The sequence below is a fragment of the Triticum aestivum genome, chromosome 1A, assembly GCF_018294505.1.
Source record: "Triticum aestivum cultivar Chinese Spring chromosome 1A, IWGSC CS RefSeq v2.1, whole genome shotgun sequence".
Lineage (NCBI taxonomy): Eukaryota > Viridiplantae > Streptophyta > Magnoliopsida > Poales > Poaceae > Triticum > Triticum aestivum.
Window position 1 is genome coordinate 260,743,199 of NC_057794.1, and position 19,848 is coordinate 260,763,046.

The 19,848-nt window shown below is 45.1% G+C and overlaps 2 protein-coding genes across 2 annotated transcripts in view; both read right to left on the reverse strand.

Annotated features, from left to right (window-relative positions):
- Nucleotides 1-1,537: 1,537 nt before the first annotated feature.
- On the reverse strand, nt 1,538-7,729 carry LOC123045141 (very-long-chain aldehyde decarbonylase GL1-5). The gene is made up of 10 exons (XM_044468083.1): nt 6,486-7,729; nt 6,174-6,397; nt 5,501-5,733; nt 3,477-3,696; nt 3,011-3,386; nt 2,820-2,927; nt 2,543-2,743; nt 2,346-2,444; nt 2,051-2,227; nt 1,538-1,966 (listed from the first exon to the last, which is right to left on the reverse strand). The coding sequence occupies exons 1-10, from the start codon at nt 6,543-6,545 to the stop codon at nt 1,805-1,807; spliced, it is 1,860 nt and encodes a 619-aa protein (XP_044324018.1). The 5' UTR covers nt 6,546-7,729; the 3' UTR covers nt 1,538-1,804.
- A 6,964-nt stretch (nt 7,730-14,693) lies between these two features.
- LOC123045147 (very-long-chain aldehyde decarbonylase GL1-5) overlaps nt 14,694-19,848 on the reverse strand; it is a 10,620-nt gene continuing 5,465 nt past the window's right edge. Inside the window, exons 3-9 of the mRNA XM_044468092.1 lie at nt 17,107-17,326; nt 16,633-17,008; nt 16,441-16,548; nt 15,672-15,872; nt 15,478-15,576; nt 15,195-15,371; nt 14,694-15,099 (exon numbers count right to left, since the gene is read on the reverse strand). Coding sequence (XP_044324027.1) covers nt 14,938-15,099; nt 15,195-15,371; nt 15,478-15,576; nt 15,672-15,872; nt 16,441-16,548; nt 16,633-17,008; nt 17,107-17,326 — 1,343 coding nt within the window. The 3' untranslated portion in view covers nt 14,694-14,937. The remainder of the gene's footprint in view (nt 15,100-15,194; nt 15,372-15,477; nt 15,577-15,671; nt 15,873-16,440; nt 16,549-16,632; nt 17,009-17,106; nt 17,327-19,848) is intronic.

Genomic DNA, 19,848 nt, shown 5'->3' on the forward strand with positions numbered 1-19,848 from the left:
CGATAAAATTGTTTCGAGTCTCTCTTCGGGTTTTTTTTTGGAATATTAGAGAATTTATAGGTCAGGGGGTGCCTAGGGGGGCCACAAGTGCTGATGGCACCCACAGGGGTGCATTTTGTGAGCTTGTGGCTCCATTGTGTATCGTCAGGTCTCTCCCCGAAGCTTTTAGGGTCTCTTATGGTCCAGAAAAAATCACTATAAAGTTTCATCGTGTTTGGGCTTTGTTTGGTATGGTTTTCCATGAAACAAAGAAATTGGCAAAAAAAAATAGAAACTGACACTGGGCACTAATTTAATAGATTAATCCATAAAAATAATATAAAATGACATATGAATCATACAAGAATGATAATATAATAGTATGAAACAATCTAAAATTATAGATACGTTGGAGACATATCATGGTGTAGATAGGGCCAGCTGGGGAATTGGTTGTTAGCACATTTTTATATAGTTTGTCCAATTTAGACACAGTTGATTACAACTTTAATTAATTTAGAATCGAGAGAGTACCAACTATGAAGCAATTTCTGTATTTACACTGGCTATTATGTTATGATCAAGTTGGCCTAGAGTACTAACCGACACGACTATTGAAAGATTTGTTATTAAGATGGTGACTGGAGCACCGCTTCATATTCGAGGTGAAAACTCTTGTTGGGCCTTCATTGGTCAGCCTCAACAACCACAAACTTGTGTCGTTACCTTGTTGAAGGAGTAATCTCTTTCGACGAAATGCAGCTTGGCTGCTTTCATTGCGAGTAGAAGGAGTAAAAGGTTACAAATGGGTAACCAGAGAGTAAACAAAGATTGGCGGAGGTTGGGGTTGGGGAATAGAATAGTGGTGTTGTTGTTGTTTCAAAACTAACCCTCAATCAGGCTCCCTTGGCCTTTCAATCAGTGCTATCACCCGACGTCTCCCAGCATCGATCCAAATCTTTGCTTCCTCCTGTATGTTGGAAAGAACCTGATCAATCGTAGAGGCTTGTTGGCTGAAGACACGGGCATTTCGTTCCTTCCATAGTGACCACCAAATGAGCGCACTGATCGATCTCCAAGTTTTTTTGGCGTCCTTCCTGAGCCTACCCGAAGTGCGTGTCATCCAGCCCAGGAGGGTATCATCTGTGGGCAGTGGCGCCATGTCGCTCGGCATCATCAACAAGTCAAGCACTCGAAGCCACAACCCTTGCGTAAATGGGCAGCTCGCCAATATGTGCATCGCCGTCTCTGGCTCTGGAGTTTGTTGGCATAGCAAACATGTTGGGTTATGTGGCCAGCCACGCTTGGCAACGACAATGACAACGGCAACATCAAAGCGTGTACCCCTTCTTGAAGGCGTCGAAGAAGTCGACTTGGTCCTAGGTGGAGCCATATCTTGTAATGGTTCTGCAGTACTAGTCTATGTTATGTACCCTGCTTGTTGACTACTTTGGACTTGTTGCCTTTGCATCAAATTTAGTAAAAACAGATGTGTGCATCACAATAACGGAGGGGCAGGAATTTCAACCTGCTTTTCGGAAAAATAAAATCCCAAGTCTAAATGTAAAATGATCACATAAATGGTCCATCTGTGTTTCTACATTGACTTACATTATTGATCCAACAGATAGTGATACATAATTAATTCATTGTCGGTGTGATTGCATAGAAGATAAATAGTGTAGTGAAGAGCCAATAGTAGCAGATCAACCTACTGGGAGTTTACATTTGTGGCGTCCAATGTAATGTGTGCCTTTCTCCCTTAGCATGTTTAATTATGGCATAGCTATCTGAAGATTATGGCAGTGACTTGCAGCCAAAACCATCAAAGTTGTGCAACAGGGCGGAACCCATGCATAATTGCCGCAGACCACACTTTCTCCAGGTCCAGCACTGTATCTCCGCACTCATCCTCGCTCCATCCCTCCAATGCATGAACAATTCCAGCGACGCGCCACGCGCTCATGACCCTCCTTGGCAGCCAATTCTGAAAACAACCAAAGATGGCAAATAGTAGATGATGTACTGAGGCTCTTCCAAAGTTGATTGCAGCTTAGCGTGATCGTATTACCTCGCACGAGTGCACGTTTTGCATCGATTCAGGTACACCCATTGCAGGAGTCATAGCATAGGTGCAGCAGTCCTTGCGCGCCATCTTTGGCGGGAACTGTGAGAATGGGATGAACTTTGTTCCTTGCGGTGCCCTGAACTGCTCAGCAGCATCCAGACCTTCTCCAATGAGCCACACCTGGAAACATTGAGGCCAACCAGTAATGCGGTTTGTTAAATAGCCATTATGCTATCCTACATCGTGCAACCTATTCATCTCCTATAAGAAGCCCCTTGTTTTTAATTCTCCTTCTTACCTCTGTAGTGCTAGTTGTTGATAATAAAAGATTCCCGGCTTCATTTTCTGGTATACAAGGCTTCAGGAGATGGTACTCCTGCTTGTTTGTCATTATGACCTGCCCAAGACGATCCGCTTGTTACATTTCAGTACAAAAATCTATTTCTGTGTATGATTGAATTTGAATTGGAGCAGATGTGGGTAGCTGGTTCTTACTTTGACGTTTTTCTTGCAGAGTGCCGCAGCAACACTACGAGCCACCTTCGAAATCTTTCCCGCTAGGATAACTTGATTTGTGCCTCGGGGAATAGTGTCGATGACCACTGCAGCAGCTAGGCTAGTGCCATCCACAAGTCTTACCCCCATCTTTGGGTATTTCTGCAGATAAAGTTCTCCACTTCCATTGAGGCTATGCGCCTGATGTTCAAAATATTGTGGTGAGTTACAAGCTGTGCTATTACGGGAGATCTGAACAACGAAAGAAATGACATACCTGATTCAGAAGTCCAAGGCTAACAACTTTTGCTCCTTTCTTACCAGCTTCAGATATCGCCTTCTCAATCAGGTCATTGATTGCTTCCTTCTCCTTGTTCAGTCCATACTGCAGAAACGAAAAGGCTATAAAGTTGCTCGACATATAAACCAGTTTCCTTCTTGAATTAAATTCAAACATGATATTCTTACATGGAAACTGTATCTTGGTATAGCCCACGACTGCATACGGAGCTTCTTCATGGAATTCCTCTCAACGGTGAACCAAGAACCGTATGCCCACGTCAGTACCATGGACAGCCATGACACGGGCCACATGATCCGCAACTGCCACATGGAAGTGTATGGCTTGGAGGCATACTGGGCGAACCCGGTCCTTATATGGTAGATAGACTGCAGGCTGGTAAGATGCGTAAGGTGAACCACATCTACTTCTTTCTCCTTGCCCTTGAGTGAGTTTTCGTACAGCGCGTCCGTCGACTTGTCCATGGTGTTGTATATGTAGTCATAGAATGGCATGAAAAGAGAGTAGTTTGTCCGGAACTGGGTGTGGTGAAGAGAATGAAACCTAGAAGCAACAGTGCAGATTACACGCTGAGAATCATGGAAACAAAAGCTTAATTTTTCAGAGTAACATCTACAGTAACTGAACACTTACGATGGTGTATACATGAGATACTTGAGAGGGGGGATCCATTTGAAGAGCCGATTAGGTACCAGTTCGAAGTTGCAGTGGCCCATGTTGTTCATGAAGTCAATGTAGATCACATACATCTCGAACGTGATTATGGAGGCGGTTCCGGTCAGTGCGCAGGTGATCATTGGGACCGAGAACAGCAGTTGATAGGCTAGTAGCTCGGCAAATGGATGGATTACGGCTGCATGAACATAACATGATGATGTCTCGTTAGGTGTACTCGTTTAGAAAGAGATACGGTATGAGGCTAAATTTCGTGTTTTGACCCTTTTTCCAAACTTGTTCGAGATCTGACCCTGCTTTGCAAAAATTACAGGATCTGACCCTTTTCTTACCGTCAGATTTCGATTAACTTTCAGAAAATGGTCAAAACACAGAAATTTGCCATGGTATGATGGCTAGTTGTGTCTTTCGGTAGAGATACCGTTGGTAGCCGCCCCTATGTACTTGTTCAGAAAGAGAAAGGCCTTGTGAGTAAAAGGATAGCAACTAGTAGCTTACTACTCCCTCTGTCCCATAATATAAGAACGTTTTTGACACTAAACGAGTGTCAAAAACGTTCTTATATTATGGGACGGAGGGAGTAGCTTGCTGTTGTTATACGTTCAGTTGATCACTTGATATATCTCTTCAACTGTGTGAATTAATTGCCTGGTGTGTTAGCAGACATGATCGGGACATGATTCTGTATAGCTAATTGAGTGTGATTGATTATGGATATTCCTAATCGGTTAAGCCCAGATCCCTGTAATCTCGTGATGTAATCTTCACATGCAAGCTGGCCTGAATATGTATACATATATATATACACACGGATATACCTCGGCCGACATCGTTAGGCGTGTGCGGCATATGCAATTTCCATTCAATTTTCCTTGCATGGAGCATTGTCAGCTTACCTTTTCTCCATCGCGGAAAAATAAAGCCTCTTCTGTTTGAAGTGTAGATGCATAATATGGAGCATGTAGAGCTCTGCCTCCACACTGAAGATACTAGCTAGTTGTTACAATTGTCGAGGAATTGTTGGCTGCACGATTGGCTGGCGAGTAGGGAATTAATAGGCAAATCGGCAAGTTAATTAATTAATCGATCAATTTATCAGTTTATCGGCTACTTGAAGACCCTACAAGTAGGGATTAATCACATACTTTTGGTATGGGAGCATTTTTAACATCACAAATCTAGCGATACAGTACGGCTAGTTGTGTTACAGGCTGTGTCGGTAGCTTTCCTTATGTCTGGAACTGTTGGTGCGGTCACCCTCTGAATGTTTCAAACATATTGAAAGAACAGGTGAGAGGTTGGGAACTTTGATTAATGACTACCAGTACTTAGAGTGCACTCGTTAACATAGTCCCCTGCATGTGTTAGATGGGGTTAAACCATGTGATAGCTCACCGGCTAATTAATTAACCACGTTAAGCGCATCATCATGTTCTCCTTTTCTGACGTGACCCTCACTAAACAAGCTCTCTAGTCTGGGGTGATCACCATGTGATAGCGCACCGGCTAATTAATAAGCATGTTTAGTGAGGGTCACGTTAGAAAAAAGCATGTTAAGTGAGGGCGTGAGGGGAGGGGGAGGCTCTGGTATGATCACGCTATGGCAATGGAATCCCACGCAATCCGAGATGGGGTCTGGCTGGCATGTGACTTAGCATGCGTAAGGTGATAGTTGAGACCGACGCTCAAGAGGTGGTGAATATGTGGAACGCTAGAAACTTTGAACGTTCCCAGATAGCTGCTACTGTGCATGGAATACAAAAGCTTTGTTGGAATTTAGAGGAATTTCATCTAAAGTTTACGGCAGGAGAAGCCAATGAGTTGGCGCATCTTTGCGCGAAGCGATGTACTAATACCTCTAGAAGACGGTGCTTGTGGATTGCGTTCCTTGTGGATTGTGTAAGGAAGGAATGTAATTCGACTACTTGTCAATAAAGCTCTTGATTCTCAGAAAAAAAAGTGAGGATGCGAGGGGGCCTTACATGTGATTGGCTCGGTGACAATGGAGGCGTGGTGGTGCGAATGGTAGCGGGTGTAGAGGAAGTGGTGGTGCAGCGCGCGGTGGAACCAGTAGTAGAGGAACTCGACCGGGCCGGCGTGAAGCAGCACCAGCAGCACTGCGCCATCAATCCTCCACCATGGCAGGTTCTGCCCACCCGGCAGGTACAGCGAGCCAAGGAGCAGCAGGATGGCACTCAGGATGATCTGGTCGTCCCTACCATGCGCATTACACATATGAATGTTACTTTTGAATCAATCTAATTGTACATGTTGCCCTCACCTCTCAAAATGAGATGCTTTGTAAATAATTTGTGTGAGACATTAGTGCATCACAACAACAACAACAAAGTCTTTAGTCCCAAATAAATTGGGGTAGGCTAGCATTTTTTTATGTAGTTTCTAAAAAGTGCAACTATCTAATTTTATTTAGACAAAACAACATTCTGGATCTTTAAAAAAACAACATTCTTGATCTTTGATGTTCAAGTAAGAGTGCTTTTTATCCCACGAAAAAAAGTAAGAATGTTTAACGTAGGTATATAGACGACCTTATATTGGTGCATGCAACTAGTGTATTGGCCCTTTTACTCTAGGCACCGCACACTTGCCAACTAAGTTTGACCGACAAGACCATGTAGGTGCATATATACGTACCAGTTGCGCTCGCGGTCGACCTGGTCGAACTCGATGCCGCGGTCGACGATCTGGCGCTTCCCGCGCGCGTTGTAGAGGCGGGACACGGTGATCCATGCCTGGTCGTGGAGCGCCCGGAGCAGCATCGACGGGAGAATGGCAATGTAGCCCGGGTCCAGCTCCCTCCACCCCTTGGTCGCCGCGAGGTGGCACCCGTGCACCACCCATGGCGCCAGCACAAGATACTGCATATGCATTCATCATCTCATCTACAGTATATGTTGGATTGCTTGCGATCGAGGTGGTGCAAATCTGCTAGTGCTAGGCACGTACCTTGAAGCTGCCGAGTCTCTTCCATGGCCACTCGCTGAGGATGCCGGGGTTCGTAGCCATCGCAAGCTAGATGGTAATGCTACGTACGTACCACTCAGCGAGGAGATGCCTATGATGGATATGATGGCTCTTTGCCACCTGTGGGCTGTGGCGACGAGATGACCGCTGTATCCACTCGATTTATAGGCCCGTTATGTGGGTGGATGTCAAGCAGGTGGTCTAACATCCTACGTTGGTGTCAACATAACTGCACTTGAATGGGTTGGCGGCAATAGGTAACCACAAAATGGTCCATACTCCAAATCCTATGCTTGATTTTTTCCTCTTAGGGCTAGCCTCTTTGACTTTTGCCTCTTAGCAGTAGCCTCTTATTTCTTATCAGTTTTGCTAAAGCACATCTAGATGCGCTATAAGTATTGCACATCTAAGTCATATGTCATTGATCTTACATTAAGATTCATGTAAATATTTTTTTCTCTTTTATCTTTTTCATTTTATACTTGATTCAATCACTTAGATGTGCAATAACTAGGACACATCTAGATGTGCCCTAGATACACCCTTCTTAAAAAATATTGACAAAGGCATGCAACTACAATAAGAAAACCACATAAAGCAATCTCTCAGCTGAACGTGAGATCCTCCCTTCCTGCTTGTCATGATATTTTAGTCATGGTGCAGTGGTCAACACTGCAACAGATAGGCAGAATTCTTGTTTTGTTTGTTTTCTTTCAAAAACATTAGTTTTTAGGGTGTGTCTAGGGCACATCAAGATGTGCTCTAGGGCACATCAAGATGTGCTCTAGTTATTACACATCTAAGTGAGTGAATCAAGCATAAAGAGAAAAAGAAAAAAAATATCCACACAAATTTTAATGTAAGATCAATGACATAGAACTTAAATGCGCAATACTTATATCACATCTAGATGTGCTTTAGCAAAACCGTTCTTGAAACCACTATATTACCTGCACTGCGCGATGCCGTACGCCTAATGCAGTTGGCACTTGGCAGGCCCCGCCGCTCGCTGTGTCCTACCCGTGCTCGCCGGCCGGCGCGCCGTCCGCTTGATGCAGGCGGCAAGCGGCAGGCGGCAGCCGCTGTTCGCTACGCCCTGGACGTGAGCCGATGTCCGTCCTCCGCCGTGCCGTCCACTGCATCCGCTTGCTCGCTGCCCACCGCCCGATCGCCGTCCGCCTGGCCGCCGCCGCCGTTAGCAGGGTTCGTGGAATCATGGTGTGCGTGGCTCGGTTTGTGTTCGCTGGGACATATTAGCGCTTGTCTAGGCCCAACCAACATGGCCGGGCAGCCCATCTAGTCAAACAACGGCCTTTTCATTTTTCCTGCGATTATTCCAGCGAACACGGTTGGCTTCGCGGCAGCAGTTAGGTTTTCTACCTTCTCGTGGGGCCGTCGCCGTCTCCATCTGTCTCCTCCCCTCCGGCTGCCATCTTGGCACTGAAAAGTGGGGATGTCGGATTTTCAAGATTTTTATGTTCTTCATTAATGTCTAGTGATCATCATACTTTTGTGAGAATAAAGTTTTTCCGTTCTTTTGACGGTGCCATGAGATTAAGATCTTTTTGTCCTTGCAGATCCGATTATTTAGATCTGATGAGTTTATATTGTTGTGTTAATTTTTTTGTTGGTTTGGTTCTTTGTGAAGATCAAAAATTTCATTGACACCATGATAAAAATATAGTGATTCGATGACCTGTACTTCTAGAGGATCATCCTCGGCCCAAATAAATTCATCGGTCAAGAATTCACATCTTTTTGGATGGGCAACTCAATGTACTTTCGAAAACCATTATTGGTAATGTTCGTGTTGGTGAAAGAGTGAAAACATCTTTGCTCGAGTCCAATTACAGCCTCTTTAATGAAGTTTTTGAAGTATTTCTTCGAGCAGAGATTAATACCGTAAAAAAGGTGTTTTCAAGAGATATCATTGTAATTCTTAGTCATAGGAGTTACCTTATATTTTCTTAGATTTTAGATCAAAATTAGTGTACCTATAATTGTTATGAGTATGAATAAAGTTACATGTGTTTGTAAAAAAAATCCAACCAACACAAACAGCCGACGATTCCTATTCCCCGTGCGAGTCGGCGTTAGAGCAACTCCAATGGGACGATTCATTTCATCCGTCCGCGTTCATTTGAGTCGGCGCGGACAAAAGTGGCGGTTCAATGCGCCGACACAAACTCAAATCGTGTCCGTCCGGCGTTCGCGCCGACCCATTTCCGGTCCAAAATTGCGCATGTAATGCGTCGGCGCGAACGCGAAGGCAAAGTAGACGCGACGCGCATCTCCTCGCAGTCCGCCGCGTCCCCACCTGGCAGCCACCCAACCGTCACGATCAACATAGTTTATAACGACTGCCCACCTTGGGCCCACGCGTCAACGACGGCGGTCGTCTTTTTTTAAGCCGGGCGTGCGGCGGGGCCGTCCTCATCCACTACCACTCGCCCCCCGTCCCCATCTGGCCACCCTTGCCCCCACGCCGGCGACAACCCTACCCACCGCCAGCATGGGTTTCTTCTCCGGCATCGGCAGCAGCGCAAGGGCAAAGCCCCCGCCCGCCATTCCCCCTCCCTCCCCGCCCTCCCCGTGTCGGCGCGCGCTCCCCGGCAGAGGCAGCGCATCAACGTATCGTTGCACCAGGCCGAGTGGCACTGGCACCACCGTGTGCCTCTGCCGTATCCGGACGTGACGCTGCCGCATGACTGGCATTTGGATCCGGAGAGGATCCCAATGCCAGCGATGCCGCGGACGGCGAGGGCCCATGCGGAGGAGGTGCGGCGTCGGCGGACGTTGCTCACGTCGGAGCAGCGCGCCGACCCGCACTTCGCCGTCGACTCGCCCAACTGGGCTCGATGGTTGGCCTTCGAGCATGAGAAGGCGAGGCAACGCGGCGTCCGCGGCGTCGACCACAGCCTTCCACCGCCCGCACTCATCGTCCGCGATGAGGACCAGGAGGCCGAGGCCGCCTACCAGGCGGCCATCAAGGAGAGCGTGGAGGACAAGCGGTGGAGGGAGGCGGACGAGGCGGCTTTCGAGGCTGCCATGGTGGAGGCGATGGCCCTCTCCGCGGCGGGCGACTGCGTCGTGCCGCCGGTGGCCCCGCCGTCCCCGCCCAAAGACGAGCCGGAGGAACCGGCCTACTGCGAGCGCTACTTCTGGATCGGAGTAGTGCGCGAGGGGGTCAGCGCTCCGCCGATCTGGCTCAGGGCGACGAAAAAGCAGGAGGCGGCCTACCCCGACCACTGGCGTCGCGTTCGGCTGGCCGAGGAGCGCCGGAAGGGCGAGCGTCTGCAGATGCTCGAGCGCGAGGCTGACGAAGAGGCGCGCCAGGCCCAGGCAGCGGCGGCAAAGCCCGACATCACCGTCGTCTGGAACACAATGTTCCCTTGGGCCGGCCCTGCGCCGACGTTGATCGACCTCACCGGTCCCGACACAGACGCCGCCACCGACGAGGACGTCTAGGGTTGGGCGTTGTCTAGTTTTAGTGTTTTTATTAATGTAATGTGGACTTTCTTCGGCCTTCGTGGCCGGCTTTTATATTTAATTAAATGCATGTTTTTATTTTCAAACTGCTCGCAATACTTCTTTTTTTTGACGCGCCGACAAAATGGGTCGGGTCAGCGTTGGGCGCTCGCGTCGATCCAAACACAACGTCGGACGCTTGTGTCCGCCGAACCGATCCAAATGAACAAAAAGCGAACAAAAGCGCCGTCCGTTTGGGTCAGCCCGTTGAAATTACTCTTAGCGACCAAACGCGCACCCCGCCCGCAAGAATGGATCGTCCCGTTAGGCCGCTCTTGGCATTGATATAACAAAATACAAGTGCAGTTTATTTACAGGTGTAACTCACCGGCCATGAGCTATTTCTGGCCGGCAACCAAACGACGGGCGAACGTCTGCAAGTTTCATAGGGGCATCTGAAATGGAAACGATAATCCAAACAGGGTATTAGTCTTTTCTGTGGTTTTCTGTCTGTTTTCTTTTCTTTCTTTTTTAGTTGTAATTTCTTATTTGTTTTTGTTTTCATTTTTATTTCATATTAACCTTTTTCCTTTTTAAAATTCGCAAACTTTTATAGAATTCTTGAACCCTTTTTCGAATCACGAACAATTTTTTAATTCATGAACTTTAATCAAAATCGTGAACAATTTTTATAATTCGTGAACACTTTTTGAATTCCATAACATTTACTGAAATTCATGAAAAATCAAACTCGTGATTTTTTTGATAGTTCTGAATATTTGCATATTCACAAACATATTTTGAAATTCATGCACATTTTTGAATTCACGAACATTTTTCAAACTCACAAACATTTTTTAGAATTAGTGAAAAATTCAAATAAGCGAACATTTTCTTTTGAACTTCACAAACATCTTTTGAAAGTCATGAATATTTAGAACTCAGAGAATTTATAATCCATGAACATTTTTTGAATTCGCAAACCTTTATTGAATCCAAAAACATTTTGTAAGTTTGCGACAATTTTCAAATTTTTGAAAATTTTCTAAATTTGCAAACATTATTTTGAATTTCGAAAGTTTTCAATTCATGAATTGGTTTCATATTCGTGAGCACTTTTTGAATTTACGAACATTTTTTACAAATTTGTGAACATTTTTTGAAGTTTCACAAACGAATTTTGAATTTCTTTTTAAATGAAAAGGTAAAAAAGAGAAAATGAAAAAAGGGAAAGGAATGAAAAACAACGCACTGCCCCACACCTGGGCCGGCCCAAAACACGCAAGAGGGGAGCGAGGTGTGCGCGATTTGGTGCCAAGTGCCGCCAATGTCGGGGAATAGGAAGTTCCAACCAAGTGCTCCTATTGGATACTCATAGCGTCCAGCACTACACACAGAGGGAATCCTCACTAGGGGCGCACTTTTTGCAGGGTAAAAGAAGTTTTATTTCAATATATGGAGTTACAGTTAAGGGGCAAGAAATCCTCAATATGCAGGGTCATCTGTGTAGTTAAATAGCTCTGCTACATTTAGTGCGGCTGTATTTTACCAAACAATATGCCAGTTTTTTTTTACTATGAAGAATCTTTTGTAGAATAAACTCCCGGACCTCTCTTAGCGCCTTGATCTCCAAAGCAAGATGACCATATAAAGAGCGAGCAAGAGATATATCTCTGAAGATAAATAGCAACGTAGACGAGTCCGGCTGCACGATGACCGGGAGCTCAATGTGTTGCAGGGCAAAAGACATGTCTTGCATCATTGCATGTATCTTCGCTTTCAGCATGTCAGTGCAATAAAATAAGTATTTGTACGCAGCAAACACAATTGTACCATCGCCGCAAAATCACACATGTATCTGATGTTCCATCCTCCAGAGAGAATGCACCATCAACCAAGAGTGCTACCCAGCCCACTCGAGAAGGTGTCCCGGTTAGGGGTAGTATTGTTCTTCGGCTTGGGCTGAACTGGTTCAATCATAATTTACATCTTGCCTTTTAATATTTCTTCTATTTTTCTCTCATTTTTTCTTTTCTTTTTTTTTCTTTTTTTATTTTTTTGGTGGGCTTCTTTGGCCTCTTTTTTTTATTTGGGCTTCTTTGGCCTCTTTTATTTTTTTAAAGTCCAGAGTCTCATCCCGACTTGTACGGGAATCATACATAAAAACTCCACAGACGTAAAGATAGCATAGGATCTCTTTCCCATGCATGTCACTGTTCCATACCTGCCAGATGCGCCACATTAGAAGGATAATCACGCTACTTGTGCTCTCCTGACACACATCAAAATACATAAAGCAGCCAATACTGGCATGTATCGCGCATCATCTCCTTCTTCGGCAGAGTCCAAACTTTGCACATGCCATCCCACAGGCTAGCCACAGGATCACATGTCACTAGAGCGTGGAAAGACGATTCTTCATGTCTACCACATAACAAGCATGACGTGTTGTTCTGCAGATGATGTACAAATTTATTCTTTGTTCTTGCCAACGCACCTAAGCTCACCTTCCATGCAACAATTTTCATTTTTTTGGTAGAACTTTAACTTATCGGTGCTTGGAGACAGTGGGGTCTTCCACTTGTCGTTGCCACCCATCTCCAGACTTGGCTCTCATGCCAATTGCCAGCACTCACCCCCCTCTCTCTTTCTCTCTCTCTCACACACACATGCGAAAAAGAAGATCAGGGAAGGAAAACACGCTGAAGTTGCTGTGAAGCGCACCGAATGCTGCTTTTCTCTCTTCCTTTTATTTCTCAACAAAAAATAAACGTGTCATAGAGCTAGCTCTTCTACTTGATTGTGTCATCCCATGATCGGGGACAAGTCCAATAGGCCTACTAATGCGCCTCGGGATCATACATACCACGTCCTCAAGCCATACTAACAGAAAGCTAAAAAAAGCTAACTAAAACCGAACATTGCCATGGCAGCTAAGGGACTCCTGTTGTCATCCTAGTTTTTTTTTGGAAACAAGGCAAAAGATTTGCCATTTCATTGATTAAGAAAGGAGTTATCGAACAAGGGCCGCAAGGCGACAAAATAAAAGGTCTACTCTCGCGGCATTACAACACTCATGTGCTTCGCACCAGCCACTGTCCAAAGAGACACCTCCTCTTTGATCTTACACATTAGGACCATGGAAGGGATGGCCGTGTTTCGAAAGACCCTAGCGTTACGCTCTGTCTGTATCTCCCATGAGATAAGCATCATCAAGGAGGCTAGCGCCTTAGGGAAGCCAGAATCTGAAGGTTGCCGTTCCACCAGTCTTTCACCGAAGTCCTCGTCTGCCATATCGCCGTAGAAATGTGATGCATTCCAAGCCACATAAGAATATCGTTCCAAATGCGGATGGTGAAGCGGCATTGGAAGAGGAGATGGGCCGCCGACTCCTGGCATTGCTTACAAAGTGGGCAGAGGCGACAGTTTGGCCAGCTGCGACGTATGAGATGATCCGATGTCCAAATCCTGTTTTGAAGGACTAGCCAAGCAAAGAACTTCCACCAGGGGGTGGCCCAAACCCTCCATGCAGAGTGAACGAGATCGGACGATGTGAGTCCCTCAAACTGTGCCTTGTAAGCAGAGGAAGCAGAGTACACCCCATCCTTGGTGAACTTTCAGGTGATGGAAGCTTCTATGTCATCATTCAGAGAGGTCATGCATATTTTCTCCCAGAGGTCGGCAAACTGTTGGACGTGTGCAAACGATAGGCCATTGGAAGTGTCAATGAGAGAGATCCAGTTGTTGTTGGTGAGGGCTTGCCGGACGGAGGAATTCTTCTTGCGGGAGATGGCAAAAATGTTCGGTGCTAAGTCACGGGAGCAGAGACCATGCAGCCAAGGGGAGTGCCAGAATCTGGCCGTGCGCCCATTTCCCATTGTAACCATTGCAGCAGCCGCAAAGAATTTGCGGTCGTCCTTGGTGCATGGAGACCCCATGCCAATCCAAGGCTTGCTTTTGTCCACTCACTCGAACCATAGCCATCTAAGTCGGAGGGCCTTAGCGAATTTATTTAAATTAAGCACACCCAAGCTACCAAACTGTTTAGGCTTGCAGACGGGGTCCCAATTGATCTTGCATGACCTTACAGAGACTTTGTCAGTACCCGCCCAAAGGTAAGCACGCCGAAGTCGGTCAATTACGTATAGGCCGATTTACTTGATCTGATTGAGTCACAAAAAAGTGACCGGTCAACGACGTTTGGGGGCCACAATGTGGGCTTTGATTGTAGATGCTCTTATACTACCCAGCATCGAGAGACAACTTCAAGTTCGACAGTATTGAGAAGAAGTCTTTGTTCATACAAGTACCGCGGTGATACACTGCTATGGTGCCACCCACGTTTTATATGTTTCTAAAGAGCTTGACAGCGAGTTAGTCTTGTCTGTCGGAGAGCATCATAAATTGGTCAAGCTTTTTTAATGTTTGCATCCGTCAAGTACTACCGTCGGCACATCACATCAGTTGTGAGTCAATTGAAACACTGCCGAACCACTCACCCACAACCCTGTTTGGATACTCTAACACAGTTAGAGTTAGAGTTATTTTCTAACCCACTCTAACCCAAATAAGCACCTCTCCATCAGGATAGTTGGGTTAGATGGAACTAACCCACTCTAACCCTCCTTGTTTGGATACTTTTGGGTTATTTGAGCCTCCAACTAACTAGTTTCTTCGTTGAATTGCATCTGTTATTGACGCAAGGGCAGATAGCACTCGAAATAGGTCGAACCAAGTCATCAACTCATTATCATAGGAGGTAAATAATCCAGTAATAGCTAACCAAGTAACCTTGGCATAGATCATCAAACTAGTAGTAGTACTTAATTAATTATAGGCCACTCATCTGCTAGCCAGTATGTCTGCTCCTTCTTCCTCAGCACGGCTCCAGCGAGCATACAAGATACAACCAGATCCTTATCTGCGTAACGCTTATTCACTCGACTTGCAAGTTGCAACCAGACGATCAAGCTTCAGCAACGGGGCGAAAGCCATGCAGAAGTGCGGCAGACCAAACTTTGTCCATGTCGAGCACCGTGTCCCCGCACTCATGCTCGTCCCATCCCTCCAACGCATGAACGATCCCCGCGACGCGCCACGCGCTCATCACCCTCCTCGGCAGCCAGTTCTGAAATGTTTTAAAACCGGTCAGCTCAGCTAGATCATGTTGTGTAGTAGGTACTTTGCACATGCAGAGTTGCGGTTCAGGGAGCGTGTTATTACCTCGCACGAATGAACATTCTGCAGTGTTTTAGGCACGCTCATCGCCGGAGTCGTCGAGTATGTGCAGCCGTCCTTGCGCGCCATTCTTGGTGGGAACTGTGAGTACGGGATGAACCGTGTTCCTTTCGGCGCCCTGAGCTGTTCGGTGGCATCTGCGCCTTCTCCGATTATCCACACCTGCGAAATTCGACCAGCCGTTCCATTAGCTGATCATACGCGATTCCTAATAATTATATAGTTATATGATGCCCCCCTACAAACACATGCATAACTTCGTTCTTACCTTGGCCATACCGGTTTTCGACAGTAAAAGGTTGTCAGCTGCATCTTCTGGTATTTTGGGCTGAAGGAAATGATAGTCTTGCTTGTTTGTTATTATCACCTGCACAAGAGAGTTGCTTGTTAGTGTAAATACGTCGTCTCGCCGTGTGATTAAAATGAGGGAAAATGAAGAAGATCTGAATATTCTGATCTGACCTTGATATTTTTCTTGCATAGAGCTGCAGCCACAGCACAGGCCACCTTGGAAATGTTTCCTGAAAGAACAACTTGGTCCGCGCCATGGGGAATACTATTGACAACCACTGCAGCAGCTAGACTGGTTCCATCCACCAGTTTCAACCCCAACTTTGGGTACTTTTGTAGATAAAGCTCTCCGCTTCCGTTGAGGCTCTGGGCCTGTTGGTTTAAAGATATGATGATCATATTGTGAACGGTGGTATCTGTTATATAAGCAACCGATGTTGCATCTCTAAATTTCCCCTACATGCATCTTGTTTTGATCAACATTAGCTACACTGCATCAGTACTTCTAGATCATGAGCATGTGAACTGAAGTTTTTTCTTCAGAATTCTTTTTTTTTTGCGAGGATTTTTCTTCAGACGTTAGTACATAGTTGAACGTTTGATACACAGTATTCCACCTGATTTAAGACGATGACATATACTCCCTTCGTTTTTACTTAGTTCGCATATTAGCTTTGATCAAAGTCAAGCTTTACAAACTTTGACCAAGTTTATATACAAAAATATTAAGATATACAATAACAAATCAACAACATTAGATTTATTATTAAATGTACTTTCACATCGTATAGATTTATTATGATAAATGACTATATTATTTTCTATAAACTTGGTCAAACTTTACGAAGTTTGATTTCAGTCAACTCTAATATGCAAAGTAAATAAAAACGGAGGGAGTGCTAGTTTGAAGATTGGACAGCTGAAGAAAACAATGTACTACCTGATTCAGGAGTCCAAGGCTAACAACTTTAGCCCCCTTCTTGTCAGCTTCACATATTGCCTTCACAATCAGGTTATTAATTGCTTCCTTCTCCCAGTTCAATCCATACTGCAGAACGAAAAGGTTAGTCATTTGTCGACAACCGACACAAGCCATCGCTCCCGCACATGTAAAAAACAAGATAATTCTCACATGGAAATTGTATCTTGGTATGGCCCAAGACTGGATTTTGAGTTTCTCCATGACATTCCTCTCAACGGTGAACCAAGAACCGTACGCCCACGTGAGCACCATGGAGAGCCAGGACAGAGGCCACATGATCCGCATGTACCACTTTGAGGCGTACGGCTTGGCGGCGAACTCGGCGAACCCGGGCCTCATGTGGTAGATGGACTGCAGGCTGGTGAGGTGGGTGAGGTGAACCACATCTACGGCCTCCTCCTTGCTCTCGATCGATTTCTCATGCAGCGTGTCTGACGACTTGTCCATCGTGTTGTATATGTAGTCGTAGAACGGCATGAAAAGAGAGTAGTTCGTCCGGAACTGAGTGTGGTGGAGAGAGTGAAACCTAAGATGTTGAAGAAGTTCAGATCATATGATAAGATGATAAGATGTAATCGTTGCAGAAAAACAGCTTGATTATTTTGGCAGAAGTAGAGTACTTACGATGGTGTGTACATGAGATATTTGAGCGGAGGGAACCATGTGAAGAGCCAGGTGGGCACCAGCTCGAAGTTGCAGTGGCCCATGTTGTTCATGAAGTCGATGTAGAGCATGTAGAGCTCAAACGTCATGATGGAAGCAGTTCCTGTCAGAACGCAGGCGATCATCGGGATCGAGAAGAGCAGTTCGTAGGCCACGAGCTCGGCAAATGGATGAATCACGGCTGCACCAACATGACAAGACCAGTGGCATTTCATCTACAGTAACTTAATTGGCAAAATGAAAAGAAAGGAATTGAAACAGATAAAACTGTTGTGCAAGATGTTTGGCAGGGCAACCGACAAGCCTGCAGTTCGTCTGTTGATGTCTTTCTACTTACTGTGGACAGGACAAGAAAGTGTAGCCAGGAAAGTGATGCCTTGCCATCTTGTTGCAGGGGAAAAAAGGGTTGGGAAACAGTATGCACTTATTACCGTACTTTGTCTGATTGATCAAGAATGTCAATTTATTGAAAATGTCTAATTCTTTTCCATGTGCGGTCATTCATTTACCAAGTTGTGTTTGGAGTGTAGTATTCATGTCAGAAAATTTCAGAAAGTCATTTGTATTCCTCAAATCAAAAGATAAAATTCACACCATTTTACTTCTTATGAAAGAAAATCAAACACAGCACACAGCAGCCAGCAAAAATTTCAGACAGGCGATCCGTTCTACATGCTTTACCTTTCGTGTTTCTTCTCTTCCTTCTTTGAGTTTTTTCGTGTTTCTTCTTTAGAACTCTTTCTGTATCATTTTTTACGCATATTTTTGAACAATTAATCAGCAGAAGGTGTGGTCAGGAAAGTGATGCCTTGGCATCTCGTGGCAGGAAAAAAAGCATCGGGAAATATATAGTAGTACTACGCACTTACTGTGCTTTGTCTGATTGATTGATCAAGAATGTGAATTTATTGAAGATGTCTAATCCTTTTCCATGTGCGGTCATATCATACATCTATGTTTTGTTTGGAGCGTACGCTCATGTTAGAAAACTTCAGAAAGTCATTTGTGTTCTCCAAATGTGAAGACAGAATCCAAGCCATTTAACTATTTGCCTTTCGTGTTTCTTCTTTAATTAGAACTCTTTCGTCCATGGACGTGGAGTTTCTAATCTCCCATAGGCCTATGGGCTCGATATTAGAAAGGTGCCTTTTTCCATTTTACACACATACGGTACTTTTGAACAATGAATTAGCAGAAAGTTCCTTGCAAGAAGAAGCCTTGTTGCAAATATCGACACGTAGCAGCGAAGAGACGATTGTCCAGACGCTACGTGCTACTGTATCTCCCATAGGCTGGGGCCAATGCGAAAGTTGTGAGTGGGTGCGTGGCAGGTACTACGTGACAGTGAAGCAGCAGTGCAGCACTTGATTCTGTTTGGTCATAAATGAAGCATGCATACGCGGCAGCGGATGCACTCACTCAACCTCCAAATGCAAATGGTCCCGCAATATGGCTTCGTTTCGTACGTACGTAGCGTACTCTCTGCGTTCCTAATTAGCCGGCTCACAACATGTGTCCCTGTCAGTCTATCAAGGTTGTAACACGTGAGCTCAGGCACGATATCACGTGTGTAAGGTACAGCTTAATTGATCGGCTTCTTCTCTACGGTTGGCCGGGACTTCATTGACCCGGCCTGGCTGATGGGTTTCTTGTTTCTGTTTTCCTTACAGTGTACATGAGGTGATTTTAAAAATATTGTATTGTAACAAAAACAAGGTTCAACCAATACGGTATGCCGAGGACGTGTTTTGTTTGCAGATCTGTAGATTTTTAAGATCAAAATCAAATGTATTTGACACCATAAGAAATCAACAAAATTTGAGTGTGGAACACTAGTACCCATTTTGAATTTGTATTTCTTTAGTCTCTAAAAGGCTATTTGGGGTTATCTTTAGATTTGCATTTTCAGCACATGTATTTTTTTAATGGACTACTACCTTTTTTAAGGGATTTATAAAGAACACTACTTTTTAAGATTGATTTTAAGGACCACTTATGCATATCGTGTGCATAAGGCCAGCGCTACATGCTGGATGGCTGCCCCAGCTGCCACATCGGCTCTCAGTCCAGCTCATGTAAAAGATGCTGCTTGCAGAGGCGGACGGGCTCTTGCAGAGGAGGTCGGTTCCTCACCGACAAAACATGGTGGCTGAGCCAAGTTCTGCTCTTCATGATAGTGTGCTTTTTTGGCTTGGAGAGATCAATGAAAGAAAAAGGAATGAACTAGTGATGACAGGCTAGGAAAAGGACCACTGCCACCATTGAGGGATTGTTGGTTCGGACAGCAGCTTCAAATAAACTAATTCACATCTAGATGTTTTTTAAGGATGTCACATCTAACTGTTTTTTTTTCTTCACCCAGGTACAGCGATCGTAGCATCCGGCATCGCTCGCTCGCAACGCTCCCCTGTTGCGGGGTGGGCTTTTCTTTCGTTGTTGTTTTGGACCGCCTCTGTTGCTGGCTGTACAACATGTTTTGTTTTTGGGCCGCACCTGTTTTGCGGGCTTTTTTTATTTGTTGAGGCCTCGCTTGTTGCTGGTCGTCTGTTTTTGTTTTTGGGTCATTTTTTATTTTTGATTATTTTTTCGTATAACACATGAGGCATTTTTAAAAATAGATACCTTTTTTACTCATGTTTTTTGTTTCTTTGTTTTTTTTTGTCGATACATGAAGTGCCAGGTAGGCTTGCTACAAGCTTGAAC